The sequence below is a fragment of the Petaurus breviceps genome, unplaced genomic scaffold (genome assembly GCF_028583685.1).
Source record: "Petaurus breviceps papuanus isolate PSGF00001 unplaced genomic scaffold, PetGlider_PUasm1.0 688, whole genome shotgun sequence".
Lineage (NCBI taxonomy): Eukaryota > Metazoa > Chordata > Mammalia > Diprotodontia > Petauridae > Petaurus > Petaurus breviceps.
In genome coordinates this window covers 7,431,055-7,450,781 of record NW_027186457.1, presented here as the reverse complement: position 1 = coordinate 7,450,781, position 19,727 = coordinate 7,431,055, and the positions used below count along the sequence as shown (strand labels likewise).

Genomic DNA, 19,727 nt, shown 5'->3' with positions numbered 1-19,727 from the left:
AGTTAGTGTCTGAAATCAGATCTGAACTTAGGAAAATGAATCCTACTGAATACAATTGCAGTACTCTATCCATTACACCTCATAGCTGCCCCTAATGCAAATAATACTAACACATATCTCACAGGATCCAAATAAGTTAAAATATAAAATACATGCAACACTTTTCAAACCTCAGAGAACTATATAAATTCTAGTTTATTTTTACTATCATAAAAGAAGGTAGGCAAAGTTAAGTGGCCTGTCCAGGGTCACACAGCTAATAAATGTCTGAGACCAGATTTGAACTCACAAAGATGAGTCTTCCTGACTTCAAGTCAGGCACTCCACCCACTGTGCCACTAACTATCCTTAAAAAACTTAATTTATTCTTTGAATGTTGGTTAACAGAAGCCAATGAATATAACAACCTTTCTATAGCTCACACATGTTAGAAACAGGTATCAAAACCTGATTTTCTTGCTCCTAGGTCAGTGTTCTTAGTCCTATATTACAGTTATCTCTCAGATAAACTATTAGTTAAAGAGACTTTTGTTGACTGTTCTTGGAAAGAAACTACCATATAGGAAAATTTGTTCTGAGTTTAATTCAATTTAAGAAATACCAAGTATCTATCATGTATTGTGAGAAGTTTCAGGATGTGTAAATATGAATGGTGCCTGGTCTCAAATGAAACAACAAATGAATTTCAGTCAACAGATATTTATTAAGCACTTACTGTGTTCCAAGCATTGTGCTAATCACTAGGGATAAGAAAAAAGACAAAAAAAAAACAATTCTATCTCTCAAGGAGCTCACCTTCTAATGGAGAGGCAACATACCAACAAACAAGATATACAGAGCATAAATTGGACATAATCAAAATAAGGAAAGAATTTGCAATAGGGGGACCAGAAAAGACTTGCTGCAGAAGGGGAGATTTTAGCTGGGACTTGAAGGCAACCAAGGAAGTCAGGAGTTAGAAATGAGGAAGGAGAGAACTTCACGCGTGGACACCGCCAATGCAAATGCATGGAGTCTAGTGCTAGATTCTCTTGTAAGAGATAGCATGGGGGCCAGTGAGGCTGAATTGCAGATTATGTGGAGATGAGTAAATGGTAAAACAGCTTAGAAAAGTAGCAGGAAGTCAGAAGGTTATTTAGGAAGGTTTTTGGAATTTATTGGATAAAAGGATGACATGTTCAGACCTTCACTTTAGGATAGCCCAATGAAGGGATTCTTTGGAGTGGGGAGAAACTTATGGCAGGGACACCCTGCTCTGAGGGAGAAGGATCCACTAAAAGCTTTTACAATAGAACAGGGATCCGATTATGGGGGGCTGAAATAGTGTCAGTGAAGAAAAGAGTATACAAGAGATATTTCAAAGGAAAATCAACAGGACTTGGCAAAAAGACTGAAAATTAGAAATTTCTATAGATTGGAAACTACCATTTCTTTCTTTTCCTATTTCCATAACATCAAAACTTCAGTTCCCAGCACCCCGTAAACCAGTCAGCCCCTACATGAGTGATACATCTAGCATTTTGTTAATGTATAGTGATAACATTTATATTTTAAATTAATTAATGATTAGTTACTTACCAGTGTCAAATTTATGGAACAAAAATACTATTTCTTTTAATTCAAAAGGGTGGTGAGAAGATAAATAGCTGTAAACTAAATCCTGTAAGACTCCCTATAAAAACAGCTAAATTCTCATATATGTTTACATCTGTGTTAAAAAAAAAAGTTTCATCATCTCATGAACACAAAGCCTTTTAATGAAGAAAATTGCTGATTAAATTTCTTATTTAAAAAAAATTCACTGAAGGATCAAACAAAGAATATAAACACAGGAGGTAAATGTGTCTGTGTGCATCAATCACAAACAGCTGCTGGCCACAAAAAAATATCAATTATTTATGAAATTATGTCTTCTCCAATGACTCTGTTCGGTCATCCCAGGTGGCCCTATTTTTTTTACTGAAATTAATTAATTTAGGCAAGACAATGTCATAGACAAAATCAACTAAAGTGGTCCACAAACTTTCAAAATCATGAAATGTGCTTTCTTTCTCCCTCCTGAAAAGCACTGCTCCCCCCAAAAAATATCTTCTATAATTTTAAAATATTATGCATTTTAATATTCTATTAAAATTATAGTGTTAAAGAGGCAGCACGGTATAAATAAATATGGCTAAAGATCAAGCCTTGGCATCAAGAAAACCATGATCCAAGCCCTGTTTTTAACACATCTATGTAACCCTGAATAATTGACAACTTTTCTGTGTCTCAGGATTGCTAATTTTCATTAATGGAGTGAATTTCTATGCTAGCACACGCATATACTGATCAAAACACAGGTTTGGAGAACTGGATTTGAATGCTACCACAGACATTTACTATTTGTGTGATCCTAGACAATTACTTAATTTAGCCCGGTCTCAGGTTTCTCATCTGTAAAATGGGGAAGGGTAAATTTGATAATCTCTGAATACCCATTTGATTCAAAATTTCTAATATTGTGATCTTTGACAGAAACACAGCTTCCATCACCTTTCAATCCTAGCGCTTTGGTAACATGTAATAATGTTTATATGTGTAGATGGAATGATTAAAAACAGCACAAGATAAATAATTTCTGTCACTTGAGTTAGCAAAATTTACTGTGAAAATATTAGTATCTCCTTGATCAAAAGCACAAATACAGCAGGAAATCACCATTCTGACTTTCTCTACTCATCTCTTTCCCTCATATTCTCTTTACCAGATATTTTAAAAGAAAAATAGAAGAATGCCTGACCATAATAACAATGCAACAGCAGGCAGGATATGGACTGGCAAGGTGCACTCTTTTATGCCTTCAATTATTCATAAATATTCATGTATTTGCAAGAATAACATCAGAAAATCTTGGAAATATGTATTTTAAAAGTAGGTTTCTATAGAAAGGTATCTTAAAGTTGAATTTAGAAACCAAAGAAGCAAAGAAAATGATTTTAAATCTAGAATTGCTAATTAACTGCCTCTTTTCCTATTGTTTCAACTTTTTGTCAATAATTCTAAAGAACATGGGGGCAGCTAGGTGGTGCAGTGAATAGATCACTGGTCCTGCAATCAGGAGGACATGAGTTAAAATTCGGTCTCAGAAACTTAACACTAACTGTGTGACCTTGGGCAAGTCACTTAACCCCAATTGGCCTGCCTCCCCCCCTCCAAAAAGTGGATAAAATATTGTAAAGAACAAAAAGCCTATGAAGTGCCTATATGAGGTGCATCTTTTGAATAGCTTATGAAGTAAGCTGGTACAAAGATCACTTGACATAATTTTCTGTAAGTAAAATGGCAGTGGGGAGAGAGAGCTTCCTTCTATTTTAGCTCTGGATTGGCAGGATTGAGAAACTTGGAGTTTACAGCCATTACCTGTATGTAATTTGTTCATCTCAATCCCTGCAAAATGACTGTGACTGACCCAGCAGGAAGTAGATACTGGGGGATGAAGGAAGAATGTATCATCACCAAGATGATTCTCAATTATTTGCAAGTGGGTTAATCCTTTGTAGGCATGTGAAATTTTTCCCAACCAGAATTGTTTCAAACTACCATTACCTGTACCAAACCAAAAGTAGGGATGTTCATAGTTTCAGAAGGCACCCATCTTCCTCCCTCTCTATCTCATAGTTTCTATGTTTCTTTACTTCATATGGTAGAAAATATAAGAGGATTGAGTCAATATAAATGGCTTCACATCCTAGCATTAATACCTTGAGCTTTTACAGAAAATAGATATAGATATACACATATAAATATATACAAACATATCTATATACATACATATGTGCATATATGCATGTATATGTGTATATTTATACATACATGTATGCATGTGTATATTTATGTGTATCCATCTTTATCTATATCTATCTAAAATGAAATGTTTGGATTAAATGATCTGTGACCATTTCCATCTCTAATTTTGTGATCATAAAATGCCATATACATGGACAAGTCACTTTTGTACAGCCTGAATTTTTTGATCTCTAAAATAGGGATAATAACTATTCTCAGATAGAACTTTGTATAACTTAGGGAATACAGTATTGTGGATTATTATTAATTCAAAAGTTAATGCTAATTGGATATTCATTTGCACTCTATTTTCTCCATTTTTTTTTCTCCATTTTTCTCCATTTCATCTGGGAATATAATTTTAATTTTTACTGTCAATTTAATGGTATTCTAGTGCCTCAGAATGTACATTCCTAAACATTATGATTTGATAATGGGTAGAAAATTGAAAACAGAAATTTTTAAAGCTTAAAAAAGAAAAAAAAAACATTCCAGTTAACTTTATCATCTTTTGCTTCTTAAGGAGAGAAGAAAGTTCTTTTATGGAGTCAGAGAGAAGGCAGTGAACTGCCAGGCTCCAAAGAATCAGACAGATGGATTTTTCTTGAAATAATTCATTGGCTCAACATTTCTCGTCCATATGTAATTTCCAGTTACTGGGCACAGGTGCCAGCTGGGACTGTCAAAGGCCTGCCCCTGAAGTATCTAGGTAAGCAAGCAAACAACCCATTCCCCTCCAAAAAAGTTGCATCTTAATTATAGGGATGATAGCAACTCTAGGACAAAAATACAAACTGATGATTATGAGTAAACAAATCCACATGAAATCAATAGATTGTAGATTTTAAGTGGTTTGCATAGACATTTTACTCTATCTCACAACTTAGATTATGTCAATACAACATCAAGAAAATGAATGAAGAGTGAAAAAATATTCAACCAATTATACAAGTGAATGGCATTAGTAGAAAACATATTTGGAAATTGGTTTTACACAATGTATTCTTATAGATCACATAGTATCATTTTTTTGGCAAAATTATACTTTCTATCATCCTGATTTCCTCTGCTAATATTTTGTAGTACCACTCTTTGTTTAAATGGAATTACAGCTCTGTCTTGTAATTGTTTGCAATTTTCATCTGTATCTTATCTGAACAGAACCTTTTTGGGGGTTTACTGTGAGTAATCCCTTAGGATTAAATCATTGCTGAAATGCTGAAGGAAAAGTAGGATTAGATCTATCACTGGTCCTTTTTCTGACCACTCTTTGCTGTTGAATTCTTAGCACAAATCCACAGTATTTGGAGAATAAGAAAACAAAACAAACTCCTTAAAGATCATCTAGGGTCCAGGCCCACACCATAATTTTACAGATGAGGAAAATGAGACTTAGGGACTTACCATAGGTCTCATATGTAGTTGCTACCAAAACCAACTAAAACCAAGAGTTCCTGATTCTCAAGCCAATGTTCTTTCCAATATTGCCTTCCTTTTTCCTTTATGGATTCTGGATATAACATGATAAACAAACAAACATTTATTAAGTGCTTACTATGTGCTGTGCACTGGAAGTATGAATGCCAGCATAAAAGAAGACAATTCCTGCTCTCTAGATGCTTAAATTCTAAGAAGGGAAGACAACACACTAAAGGAAGTTGAAGGGGATGGTAGTGGGAGGAGATGAAAGTATCTGGCACAAAGCATTGGAGGAAACCTTTGGAGAATCAGGAGTATAGCCTGGAGAGGACTGAAGACATGCTTAATCTGGGCCTCCTCTTTTAAATGTTGGTTATGAGAAGAATCAGCCAAATAGAGGGAAAGGGGAAAGGAAAAATTTTGAGGATATTTCCAATGTCCAAAGCCCAAGGGTGAAGTGAGCATCCAGAGTGAAGTGGGCACTGGGTCACTGAAGAAAAAGACAGTGAGAGTCAAGGCTACAACAACATGTTATCTCTGTGAATGTGGAATATAAGGTTGATTAAAATGATCAGTTGATGAGGACATTTCAGTATGTTAATGTCAGAGATGGTGATGTAGGTATAAGGTCCAAATTTCTTAAATTGAGATAAACCCAAAGAGTTCAAGTCTGAGAAAGGGGCAATACCTTATGCCATTCTCCTTTTTTCTGCTCATTCCACCTTCTAATTTCATCAAGTAGACTGCAGAGTCTACATTGACTACAGATTCCCTAATCAACTTCCCTTTACATCTCCAATATTTCTTCCTTCGGTTATTTCTGGTGTGATAAATACTTGCAAAATTGCTCTTACCGCATAGAAAAGGGAGAGAGACTGAACCTTTGATTTCATTGACACAGGGCGTTTTAATGCCTCAAATTTCAAATGGCAAAAGAAAGAGAAAGAAGACTTTCCCCTCATGATTTAGGGAGAGTTAGGGGCAGGAAATGGGACCTGTGATTTACTATTATCAATGAAGAAAGCTCATCTACTAATGAAAGTTCTCCCTTTCTCTGCACTTCATCATCTTAGTTTCCTGTAGCATTGAAAAACCAAATGACATTCCCAGACTGACAAGTAAGTATAGTATGTATTATTATCTTTTAAATAGTTGGGCCTTATTTTTATAAACAATACTGAGAATCTTTCTCTGATTAAGATTTTGTGGATAAGATATATAGGAGGAAATTTAAATGAAGTAAAAACAAAATGTACCAAAAATGTAGGATAAATGAACATGAGAGGCTACACACTATTTTTTTTCCTCCCACCAGAAAAGTGTTTTAAATAAATAGTTCTATATTTGAAGCTTCAAAGAGACTTTTTATAGGTAAAGAAGAAATTTTTAAGGTTGCTTTGTGATGCTTTCAGGAAGAAATACACCCATTTCAATGGAAAATTGAACAACAGATACAAACCTTGATCTCTATGTTAGATTGAGAGCCTTGATGGATGAGTCAATAAGTAGAAAGGTTACACCAGAAAGAAAGTAAAATATCATAGAAAGCAGTTAAGAATGGATTGTAATTATTTTAATTGGTAATTTTCCCCCAGGTAAATTTAATATTATTTAATTTCTAACTTTAAAACATTGAAAGGGAGCAATTTCCTTTTTTGGAATGCTGAAACAATAATAGTAGTCAAAGTCATTGCTTTATAAATATTTCATTTGATCTTCACAAGAGCTCTGCGAGATGAGTGTTACTGTTATCTCCATTTTACATATGAGGAAACTGAGGCAGAAAGAGATTAAGTGACTTGTTCAGAGTCACCCAGCTAGTAAGTTTCTGAGGTCATATTTGAATTCATATCTTCCTGACCCTGAGTCTAATATTCTATCCACCATATTACCATGCTAAGGCTAAAACTGCAAGGCTAAAACCCAAGTTGATATTTATTTGCTTATATTGGATTTAATTTGAAAAAGGAAAAGTCTAATGCTGACTCAAATTATATTTAGATCAACAACAACAAAAAAAACTTACTCTCTGCAGGTTCTTTTGATCTTCTCCCACTGGAGGACTTCCTCAGCAAGCTTCGTCCTGAGGTAAAGAGGCTGGTGAGCTCTTCTAAAGGACTTGTGGGTGTTCTGGAGCGGGAGCCACTCTGAGATGACCCATAGGTACTAACAGAGGCATTTACCATCTTCCCTCCTTCGTGTAATGTGTTCCTGGCTGTAGCATGAGGCACTGATGGAGAGCTTATTGAGATGCTTCCTGAATGTAAAGATTCATAGGGTGGTGGTCTTTTGAGGCTTAAGGGGGTAAGAGACCTCCCCATACTAACAGGAGAAGGTGAAGCAGAGTGACTTTTAGGGTAGCCATGTGGAGATGGTGTTCTATATAAAGTGGAAGGATGGGGAGGTGACGAAGAATGAACAGAAGAGGAAGAAGATGGTCCATGGGCTGTTGTCTGGTCTTTCTCTGATTTGGGATGACCAGAGGCATGACATGGCAATGATGATGGAGAAGCTCCAGCCTGCTGTTTGATGTAAGACACATTTTCCAAAACAGGAAGCTTTGTGACCTCGAGTGGAGTAAGAGGTGACTCATCAGAATTGGGGGAACACTGGACTGGCGCTGGTGGGAACACCAGCAGCGGGGGTCTATGAGACAGTAAGTTTGGAAAGGGAGGGGGGATATCACAAAGCAAACCCTTTGGAGTACATGGCACTGAGGACTTGGCGAAGTCTAAGTCAGGCACTGTGGGCGTAGCACACTGAGAAGAGCAGCTGTGATGGTCAAATTCACATTTGGACTCTTGGCCGACATCATCAAAAAGAGGATATTTCATTTCCTCATAAACTGCCTCACTTTGGTCATCTTCCTCTTTTTTGAAGTCTCTTAAAATATTCCCCACCATTTCAATGTACACAGGCTCCTCTTCTTCAGCATCCAGAGCAGGACTGCTCACCTGTGATAAGGATGTGTCCCGGGTCAGCGAAGTCTTTGTAGGCCCATGCTTTTTAATATAGGTCTCATCAAAAGAAGTGCTTAGCTGGGTATTTGGATTTCGCTTAGGTTTAGGAGGAGGAATCTTCTTAGAATATTCATCACTGTGGGGTCTGGGTTTGGCTGGCCCTACAATTAAAAGAGGAGATGAGTACATCAGGAAAAGGTTTGGTTTGGTTTGGTGGTTTTTAAAGAATAGATTTGAGGTCTTGTTGAAAAAACATTATTGGAGAAAGGAATATGGTGACATAACTACATTAAGCCCCATCAAAAAGAAAATCAACCCCAAAACACTTTCCATATTTAGAAATGGAACCTGTTGACAAGCTATTGTAATACTTATCTTCAAAATAATTTTTATTGAGCCACCGATGAATACTTTAAAATGAAAAATATTTGCATGTCTGTCTTTGAAATTACAAATTGAAACATTCACATGAAACATGGGTGGATAAAAGCAGTCACAAATTCCATAAAAAATTGACCTTCAAAGATTAAACAAGAAAGAAACTCATGAAAATTGCATGGATTCAGCTGGTATGAATGGTCACAAAGAATTCATTAAATGGTGAGGTTATTTCATTTTAATGACGCAGATGTATCAAATAATCACATCTTGTATTTAAAGAAAATTTCTAGCTTGCTACTCTTAATCTCAACTTCTGTTCATATAAATAAGCCTCTGTACCAAGTGACCCATAGCTTCATGTGGAAATCGACAGCCTCCCAGATCTGAAATTCCTATGAGATCAATGTTGATGTTTAAATTTCCATATAGGTATCAGACTGAATGCACTGGTCTGTGTTTGATATTGGTCAATATCAAAACTCCATCTTTCACAAGATTTCTTAGATCTGTTCTATAAATATATAGCAAGTTTTAAATTTAAATAAATATTTAAAAAATAAATATTTTATACCTTTGAGGTTTTAAAAGCATGTTAATACCTTTGACTGTCCTAACAAGCCTGGGAAGTAGATACCATGGATATCCTCATTTTACAAAACAAAAATAATAGCAACAACAATAACAAAACTATGTGTCCTACAGGTTAAGTGACTTGCCTAAGGTCTTCCTGTTTTTAAGCTTCTAAACAGGTAGAACATGACACAGATCTTTCTAATTCAAAACCCAACACTTCCTGTGTCACAACACCAACCCTAAAAATGGTCTGAGGGTAACAAGAAAACTTCCCTGAGGCTTGAAAAATCTTTATCTAGAGAGAGTTAGTCACATATAAAATCCCATCTGGAATACCACATTTTGACAGTACATAAACTTAGGTCCCCAGGCTATGGGGTGGATTGGGCTGGTAGAATGGACTAAAACAATTTGTTTCACACTCATGCAAGTAACTGGAATCTTGCAATTATTTCACCATCTCATGCTGACATAGGATTAGGCTAATTATCATTATTGATTACAGCCTGCAGAAGACATTTTGCCCATCTTGGATGATGCAGTAGTGGTAATGACAATTTCACTTTTCCGCTTACAGGTAGGTAGGAGGTAACGGGTAAAGAACTTCTCTGTATTTCACACCTTCAAAGGCATGTTGGTTTTGACACAAGCTAGGAGAATACACTTAAACTATCTGGGAGGCAGTTTTAAAATGGAATCCTTTTCACACTGTTGGGTCCTCAAGAACCCCTTTATCAAAGAGGAGGAAAGGGATAAATAGTAGATAGTACAGGGCTTCTTAGTGTTTTGTGTGTCATGGACCCCACTGGCAAACCAGTAAAGTGATGGACACCTTCTAAGAGTGTTTTAAATAAAATGCATAGTGCAAATAAAATGCATAAAATTAAATACATAAAATTTAAAAAAAAGTTTCAAAATGCAGCGAACAGAATATTAAAAACAAAACAAAATTGCGCATCCAGGATTAAGAAAGTGTGACATAGATCAAAAGAACTGGATTCATAATCACAACTGCTATTTCCAGGCTCATCTTCCATCCTTACCAACTGCATGGCTATGAGAAAGCCATTTAACTTCTCTGAACTTCTCTGTTCTGGAATCTGTAAAGTGGGTATAATGATTGCTTCTATTTCAGAGTTTTTGTTAGGCCCAAATGAGATAAAATATATAAAATAAATTCATAATTTAAGGAACTATACAAATGTCAGGATTGGAAAGCAACTCCAATCAACCAATTCTCAATTTTAAGGAGTTAAATATTACTCAGAAAGTTGTAAAACCTGGCCCAGGGAGTTGCAACAGGGAGTTAAGTGTTTGATAAATACTGACCTTGGGCTATGCACTAGGGATACAGGTCCAAAGAAACAAGCCCTGCTCTCACTTAGTCTATATTTAAAAAAAAAGGGGTACTTAAGGCCATAAAGTTCCCATTTTTTGATGTTACTAACAAGTTGTTTTCTAACAATCTGTTAAACTCTAGTAGTTCTCAAGTTCTTCCAAATTTTTTGGTCTCAAGTTTCACTTACATTCTTAAAAAACTCAATCTCTACCTGAAAGAGGTGTGTACATGTGTGTGTGTGTTATCTATTAATATTTAAGACATTTAAATTTAAAAGATTTTATTATGAAACTTTTTTGATCTCACAGGCCCCAAGAAAGGAATCCCACCCCTTCCTGGTTCACAGGTTACTGGTTTGAGTAAGAACCCCTTTCTGAGGCTGATGATCATCGTTGCAGTTCTGTAGTTGGATCAGAAGAGACAGGGCAGTCATTACAGCTGCTTTGTGACAGCAAAGAATGAGGACTACCTGTCTAAAGTTCAATTGTTCCTCAGCTCGGGCTAAGAAATGGCCTAGGGTTTAGATTTCTTAAATGTACTAATTTGCCCACGGCTTCTCACCAACCTGTTACACTTCAAATGTACTATTTCAAATTGGTAGAAAAATTAATGAGGAGAAAATAATTAATAACTGTCTTCTACCAACACTGTGACAGTTCCCCAGAGCTGATATGAAGGGTAAGGGACATGTGACCCACCCCTTGGCTTCACTTATCCCACAAACTTCCACAAGAAAATCAGAGCCCATACAGAAGAGGGAGAGGGAAGAAATGACCATTTTCTCCCCATCAGAACCATAATTAACAACTTCTGTGCCTCGGGCAAGCTCAGTAAAACGTCCCAGAACAAGTGGCACAAAATCTACTCTCAAATCAACTGGGGTTGAAGGGGAACAGAGACTCTGAGAAGTTAGGCAGCTGCTTCTAGGGAAAACAATGGCAGAGAGGAGGGAGAGGGAGGCAGCTGAGGGGGAGGGTAACTGAGGTGTGGCAGCAAAGGCAAGGACTCCTTCCTATTTAAAACAAAAATTATGGTTAGTTGAGTAGATGATCAGCTCACTTGTTCATAGAGCTAGGGCTTAGATCTGAGAGATCTCCCCTCCATTTTATATAGATGGGGAAAACAGAAGCCCAGGAAAACAAAGGACACCAGGCCACATAATCCTCATTTCTGTGCTATTGAAGGACTGAAAGTGCTGAAATGTCCCTCTCTATATTGGAGCCCTTGGACACCACCATAGCTGCCCTTCCTCTAGCTCTGATTTACTTCCTCAATGTCTCTTAACTCTAGTGCCTTTCCTCACTTAATCATCTCCTACTTATCATGTACATGTTCTGCTTCGTATGTATTTGTTAGCATGCTGTCCTCCCCACTAGAGTGTACGCTCCATTGAGGATGGGACTGTCTCTCACCTCTTTTTGTATGACGAGTGTTTAGCACATAGTAGGCACTTAATAATACATTGATTGAAAAAAGCCATTCCCTCAATGAAGGGCTACTAACCCAAGTGACTGTATCTGCCTTAGGAAGTTCAGGGTGAGGTCTCAGGGCCCTACAACCTGCAGCATCATTCACGAGGTGGTTGGTTGATTCTCTCCTTGTTTTCCAAAAGGTATTTTCTCTTTGTCAGAAGCAGAAAACTAAATCAGGATATGATTGACTAACGTAGGCTCTTTGTTCTAAAGTATTTCAACATGGTAAGCTATTATAATCAATTGGGTAACCAATTATGCACCTAATTTAAAAAAAAATTTTTTTTGGTCTTTTTAGAGGAGGGAAATCAGGGCAATTGGGATTAAGAAACTTGCCCGAGGTCACACAGCTAGTGCATCAAGTGTCTGAGGTCGGATTTGAACTCAGGGCCTCCTGACTCCAGGACCCATGCTCTATTCACTGTACCACCTACTGGCCCCTTTTTAAAAATTTTTATTTTATTTTTAATATATGGAACTAAAAAAAAGCATTTCCACAACATAGGACAATGAAAAAAATGACTGCAAATAAAACTACAAATCGACTCTGTGCAACTTGCTATTCCTTTCAAATATACAACAAAATTATCATGTAACTTTCTTTTCTTTCCCTTCCCCTCCTCCTCTTATTTATATGTGTATCCTTAGTGCTTAGCAGAGTTCTTAGCACATAGTAAGGGTTTATTATATGCTTTATCCATCCGTCAGTCTGATGTAAACTGTAATTTCAGTTTTTTCACTCATGCAGATGAAATTCGACATTGAGAAAAAAATATATAATGCATATTCTAGTCAGGTGAGATGGCAACCTACTAGAGTAGATGAAGTGTCAGAGTCTGAGTACCAAGGATCCAACTCTGCCCTAGACATTTACTAGCAGCATGACTTTGAACTAGTGCTTCAAAGTATCTGTCTAAGCCTATGTTTCTTCACCTGTGAAATAAGAGGCTTGTATCACATTACATCTGTGGTTCATTCCAGCTCTGAACCTATACTCCTGCGCTGAACATGAGGAAATGTTCATCAGATCACCATGAAAATGGTCATTCCCAGGCAAATGAAAAGACAATGCCTAAATTCAGTATCATTTCTTGGTATAGGATTTTTTTTTGTTTTGTTTAATTTTTGTTTTTGTTTTTTTGGCACTGGATTTTTAAAAGAATTCTGCTATTGTAGAATCTGCCCAAACGCTATCACATTTTTGGGGAATTTGGGGTTTTTTTTTATCTAGTCCATCTTGACTGTCTGAAATTTGAGATCTGAGAATGATTCTCTTATGTAATTAATGTGATTAAAGTGCTCACATATGACTGATATAAGTACAACTGGATTTTTTTTTCCCTATGTGATGTACTTCCTCAAAGGACTTTGCTCCGAAGATAGAAGATTTCCTTGACTGATAAGTCAACATCCTGTTATCATCTTATTCTAACTCAATATCGAAGAATTATGTTTGACAAATCCATAAAGTTATATGGAATTCAGTTCACTTTTTAACTATGCCTCAATTTCCCAAATAATTATTTTTCCTTTACCTACACAAAGAAATACATGAACATTAATATTATTTGATAATCATGCCATATTCAACTTTATTTTTCAGTATTTATTTTATGAAATGAGGGGGGAGATGTCCATTCTAGAGTTGTATAAAATCGTATTGAGTTCAGTCCTCCCTTTAGTGATTAAAGGTGGAATAAAGATAAATATCCATTCATAATATGGTATTTTTCCATAGTCAATATAGAGAAAACATATTATCAATGTATTTGATTGATTCTCCTGGCTTCTCAATTGCCACTATTAAAAATGGCAACGTTAAAAAAAATCATTGCAAGTCTCAATATTTAACAGAATATAACTACACTAATGATGATTTTATTGTTCTTGAATGAATTTTCAATTCTAACGAATAAACCCAAAGATAGATGCAATCATTTCAGTTCAGCCCCAGAACACAAATTTTCAAGCTTAAAATAACTTAATGACAGCACCACTGAATAAGCAGAATGTGACATTTTTGAAATGAGATCTCTGAGCACAAAGGTTATGCATTGCTTTCAGACACGCCTAGATGATCTGTCTTTCACAGTTAATTTTGGAAATTCCACATGCCGCTTGTCAAGCTATCCTTCTGAAATCTTTCTTCCTATTTAAAGGAAAGAATGAATGTGGAAATATAACTTTTGCATTTCTCTGTATTCCTGATCCAGCATATAAAAAAAGAGAGACAACATTTAAAAAAAAAAGTCAATGAGGTTGGCATTTTTAACATAGTTCTCTATTTACATATTAGTTTGCCAAAATACAAATGTTACTTCCAATTTTGTTATTATATTCTTTTTATAAATGAAGTTCACAACTAAATATAATGAATTTCCAAAATTCATTTTTATATATTTAAGTAGATTTCATCTTTAAGTATTTTTAGGTAAAAGGAAACAAGTAAGGGAGTCTCTAGTTTGAAAATTCTTTTGTTGATACTATTAACTTAGCAAACAGAATCATAGGGAGTTGTAAATAAGTTGTTTCCTCTGAAAAGATAGGCAGTATTGCTTTATTTGGAGTCAAGAGGACTTGTGTTCAAATCCTATCTGATACTAACTGTGCATTAAAACCTGACTAAAGCACAGTGAAATCTAATATCAGTAAGACAAGAGGAAAAATTTCTCGAGAGTGAGAATATAATCTCAGTTGTTTTGACTTGGTGGGGGTAGAGAGTTGATAACATATAATGAAAAATGACATTAAGTAAGGAAGCAGCATGTTGTAGTGACAAAAGTTTAAGATTTGGAATCTGCAACTTCAGAAAAACCTGGAAAGACTTTCATGAACTGATGCTGAGCGACGTGAGCAAGACCAGGAGAACGTTGTACCAAGTCATAACGATGACCAACTTTGATAGACTTGGCTCTTCTCAGCAATGCAAGGAGCCAAGACAACTCCAAAAGCCTCACGATGGGAAATGCTGTCCACATCCAGAGAAAGAACTATGGAGTCTGAATGCAGATCAGCACTTACTATTTGTGCTCTTTTTTGTTTATGTCTTCTTTCTTGGGGTTCATCCCATTGGTTCTAGTTCTTTACAACATGACTAATGTGAAAATATGTTTAATATGATTGTATACAGAGAGCCTATATCAGATTGCATGCCATCTCGAGGAGAAGGGAGAGGAGGGAGGGGGAAAAATTTAGAACTCAAAATCTTACGGAAGTGAATGTTGAAAACTAAAAATTAATAAATAAAAAAAAAGATTTGGAGTTTGAAGACCTGCGTTCAAATTCTGCCTCTGACATCTGCTATCCGTTTGAATATGGGTGAACTATAGAACTGCTATGAGACTCAGACAATTCACTTAGTTATCTTTTGAGTTACAGGCAGATAACAATGCATGTTACATGTTTATACTCAAGAAAACACAGATCCTTGATCTACCTACATATTTGCATAAAAATAATTATAAGGTAAAAAGGGGAACATGTTTACATTGTGTCATCCTAGTTCTGGCTTCATTGAGAAAGTGAGAGACTTTCCCACTTCCAGAATAATGGTGCTCACAATAACTTTCCTTTCATAGCCCACTATTCCAGGGGATAGAAGTATATTTTTAGTTTTTCTCAGTACCAAGTACTGCAGTATATTCTTCAAGATGGTTATTTTATTTATTAAAAATCATTTATTAATGGAGCAGATAAGGCTATGGAGATGCTTTCCGGCCTTGATCTCTTATGATACTTTTGATGGCCTGGTCTCAGTCTACTGACCTGAAGTTGGGTTTCAATCTATCTGAATCTCAGTCACCTTTTCAAACCAGAGTCTGCCTGAAATGCCCCCCCTCCTCACCTATCCTTCATAGCTTCTCTAACTTCATTCAAAATCTACCTCTAATGCTATCTCTAATTCTCTTCAAGCCCTTTCCGGACCTCTCTGAAGCAACTCCCCCTCCCTCCTTTCCCTCTACCTTACTAGTCATCTTAAATCTACTTATTAGTTGGATTTTGACTTAAGTGCATATATGATGTATATCCCAACAGATGAAAAGCTTCTAAAGTACAGAAATTACTTGTGTTTTGTTTTTGTATCACGAGAAAAGTGGATTAAATGTTGTAGGCATTTGATAAGTGTTTATTTAAACTGGAGGGTGTAAATTAATAAATTAGCCCAGTTCTCATAGAGGATAGGAGAATGGTTTTTGACAAACCGCTGTTCTTTGGAAATTCTTAATTTATTTCTAACTACATCAGAATAGAGCTAATCTCTAGGGGAAAAGGGACTTTATGTTTATTAGTGTTTAGCAGCAAGGCATCTACCTCCTCTAGCTTCAAAGACAAAACATACTGTCACTCTCAGAAGATATCTTAGTATGTCACCCACACACTACAGAAATCAAAGAAACTAATTATTAAAGTATATCAGGAATTTACCCTTTCACTCAAAACCTAAATATTTAGGTATACATGTAAACACGTGTACACATACACATACAAACACACACACACACACACATAAGGCTGGCATAGTCTCTTCAGCTTATGGGGTTAGAGAGTTCCCTAATGAAAAAGAGAAAAGCTAGCTGAAGGAAATCCCCATTCCTCATTCAAACAAAGATCTTCCTAATGAACCTGTATGTTTCCAACAATGAAGGAAGACAAATCAAACCTTCAACTTTTACTAACTGGGCTATCATAGGCAGTTTACTTAACTTGCCTATAAAATGCCTAGGTTTACTTGCCTATAAAATGAAGATACTAGCTTTTGATACTTCCCTTACAGGGTAGATATGATACTCAGAAGAGAAATGTAGGAAAAGTGCTATATAAATCTATTTTCAGTCATTTTTCAGTCTTGTCCAACTCTTCGTGACCTCATTTAGGGTTTTCTTGGCAAAGATACCAGAGAGGTTTTCCATTTCCTTCTCCAGTTCATTTTACAGATGTGGAAACTGAGGCAAACACAGTTAAATGATTTACTCAGGGTCACCAACAGGTGGCTGAGGTCACATTTGAACTCACAAGAAGAGTCTTCCTGATTCCAGGTCCAGTAATCTACTACACCACCTAACTATTCTACAATCTAGACATTATTTAAACACACACACACACACACACACACACACACACAACTTCAAAAGATAAAATTGGAATGGAAAGGAAATAACCATATTACCTTTTATTTTTATTTTCTTTAACTTGTCTCCCGTTTCTTTTCTTTTGCTTCCTTTCTTTGTTACTCAGATTTTGAATATTATTTTGTAATGTTTTACTAGTTGTAAAATATGGAATAAATGAATCCTTTACTATGTAGTTCCTATAGAGTTATAACTCTACTATTGTTGTCATAAAAGAATAAAATGTTCACATCTGTCACATCATATGCTTGTGCGAGGACTTGGTAGGTCTATGGAGACATCAGAGGCAAAACCATTATCTATATTCTCATTGTTTTTGGACATTTTCTTAACATCAGTTTTCTCACTGTTCTGGTACCTCTGCTACTGAATGTTAGGGTGATCTTGGGCCAGTCACTTAACCTCTCAATGCTCTAGGAAAATTTCTAGATTATCAACTGAAGAAAAGGGGCCAAATTGAATTGGCAGAGAGTATTTTTTTTGTCTTTTTGGAGAGGGGAAAGCAGGGCAATTGGGGTTCAGTGACTTGCCCAAGGTCACACAGCTAGCAAATGTGAAGTGTCTGAAACCGGATTTGAGCTTAGGTCCTCCTGACTCCAGAACCTGTGCTCTATTCACTGTGCCACCCAGCTTCCCCTATTGGCAGAGAGTATTGTCTCACACTAGGTACTCCCCAAAGAGATGACAACACAAATCCAGTGCCAATCCTGAAAGTGTAGATTACAAAACTTGTGCTATCCAATTCACAGAGCTGTTAAGAGATGATACTAAACTCAAGTAGTACTTTCCTATTTGGAACCATAGACTGAAGGGTAAAACAGGACTTTAGAATCATCTAGGTAGGACATTTGCTTCAGCTTACTTATCAGCTGGGTGACCCTGGACAAGTCACCAAATCTCAGTTTCCCTATCTGTAAAATGAAAGAGGAGTTGAATTCGTTGATATCAAAGGTCAGTTCCAGCTCTCTAACTATGATCGGATGATCTAGTTACACCAGGGCTACTTACTGTGAAGATGAGGAATATAAGTCTTAATAAGCTTAAATTACTTATTCAAGGTAACACAGGAAATAAATGGCAAAAGTATTGAATCCAGGAGCAGAGATCTTTTTTTTTGGGGGGGGGGGCACATCTTCCCACTTCCTGTAAATGTTCTCTTCATTTTATATGTGAGTAAACTGAGTCAGGTTAAAAAAAAGCAAACAAAAAATCCCCACACTTTCATCAAAAAGGAGAGAGCAGAAAAATAACCAAGAAATCTGACTCCACCCAACAGGCTTCATAACCTCTAAAGTAGAGAAAAGATACATCATTTCTTTCAAGCCTTTAAAAAGTAAATTTGTGAGAAAAATCTATGTATGTCGTCATGTATCAGGACAATCTTTCATTTCCTGAAGTCACTTTCTTTGCCATTGCAACTTTAATAAAGTAAGGCATCTGAGACAATATCACAAAAAGAAGGAACAAAAAGAGAAAAATGGGATCTAAAAATAGCCCCCAAATAAATCTGGAAGCGACCTAATCTGTGAATGGTAAAAGGAAAGCTGAGCTTGCTGATCTATGGGCACTGGGGTTTGTATAGCAATGTCTGGGATTAGTGAAAGCTCCCAGGGGGAGTGAGTAATAATGGGCAGCAGGACCAAATTGATGAACCCAAGAACAAAATTCTCAGTTGGTTTCTGCTAAATTATAAGCCATCACTTTTGGAGAGAACCAACTCTAATGTGTATTTGCCAGACAATTTTAAGACTGAAAAATATTTTGGAAAACAATAACTGATATTTTGAGACCAAATCTTTTTTTCCATACTAGGGGGAATTTGAGTGGCAACATGTGATCAATCCAGACAAGCTACTAATTTCTCAGGTAGACGTACAGCGATCCTCTTATTTTTTGAATAGAAAATGAATGGGGAGATTTTTTTCTCCTTTGTGTGTGTGTGTGTGTGTGTGTGTGTGTGTGTGTGTTTTTAAAAATTCATCTTTACTTTGTTTTATTTTTTGGTCTGGACTGATGATTTCACTAGTATAAGGAACTACCAGTAAAGAAAAAAATCTTCACCCAGGCAAATGAATTCCTACTGTTGACTGGCCTTGACTTGGTTTGTCTGCCATGTCAAGTGTTACAGAGATGCCAGAGTCACAGACAGTGAATGACTTCACTTGGGCTTGGGTAGATATTATGGGCCACAGGCAAGATTTGACTCTAGATCTTCTTGATGCTCAGAATAGCTCGATTTCCTCTCTGCCAGGCTGCCTCTTGGGGATAATGTTTCTCTTTGGATTTTTTCTTATGTTTTTGTTGCTGTTGTTATTTTGTTTATTTTTTTACCTTCCACAAAAAGTTCCAAAATGGCACACATTATAGAGGCTGTCAAAGCTTCAAACTACACCAAAACTTTTAGGATACCCTGTATTTTTTTTTGACAATGTGGAAACTTCCTTTAACAATAGTGACAGCACATAGAGAACCAGCCCGGAATCAGAAGGACCTGAGTTAAAATCCAACCTTAGATATTTACTATTTGCCCAGTGAACCTGGGCAAGTCACTTAGCCTTGATTGCCGAGAGAGAGAGAGAGAGAGAGAGAGAGAGAGAGAGAGAGAGAGAGAGAGAGAGAGAGAGAGAGA

The 19,727-nt window shown here is 36.3% G+C and overlaps 1 protein-coding gene across 1 annotated transcript in view; it reads right to left on the bottom strand.

The window, feature by feature from the left end:
• Positions 1-19,727, bottom strand: part of NYAP2 (neuronal tyrosine-phosphorylated phosphoinositide-3-kinase adaptor 2) — a 333,767-nt gene that overhangs the window by 109,440 nt on the left and 204,600 nt on the right. Inside the window, exon 5 of the mRNA XM_069104545.1 lies at positions 7,271-8,365. Within this exon, the coding sequence (XP_068960646.1) occupies positions 7,271-8,365 (1,095 nt within the window). The remainder of the gene's footprint in view (positions 1-7,270; positions 8,366-19,727) is intronic.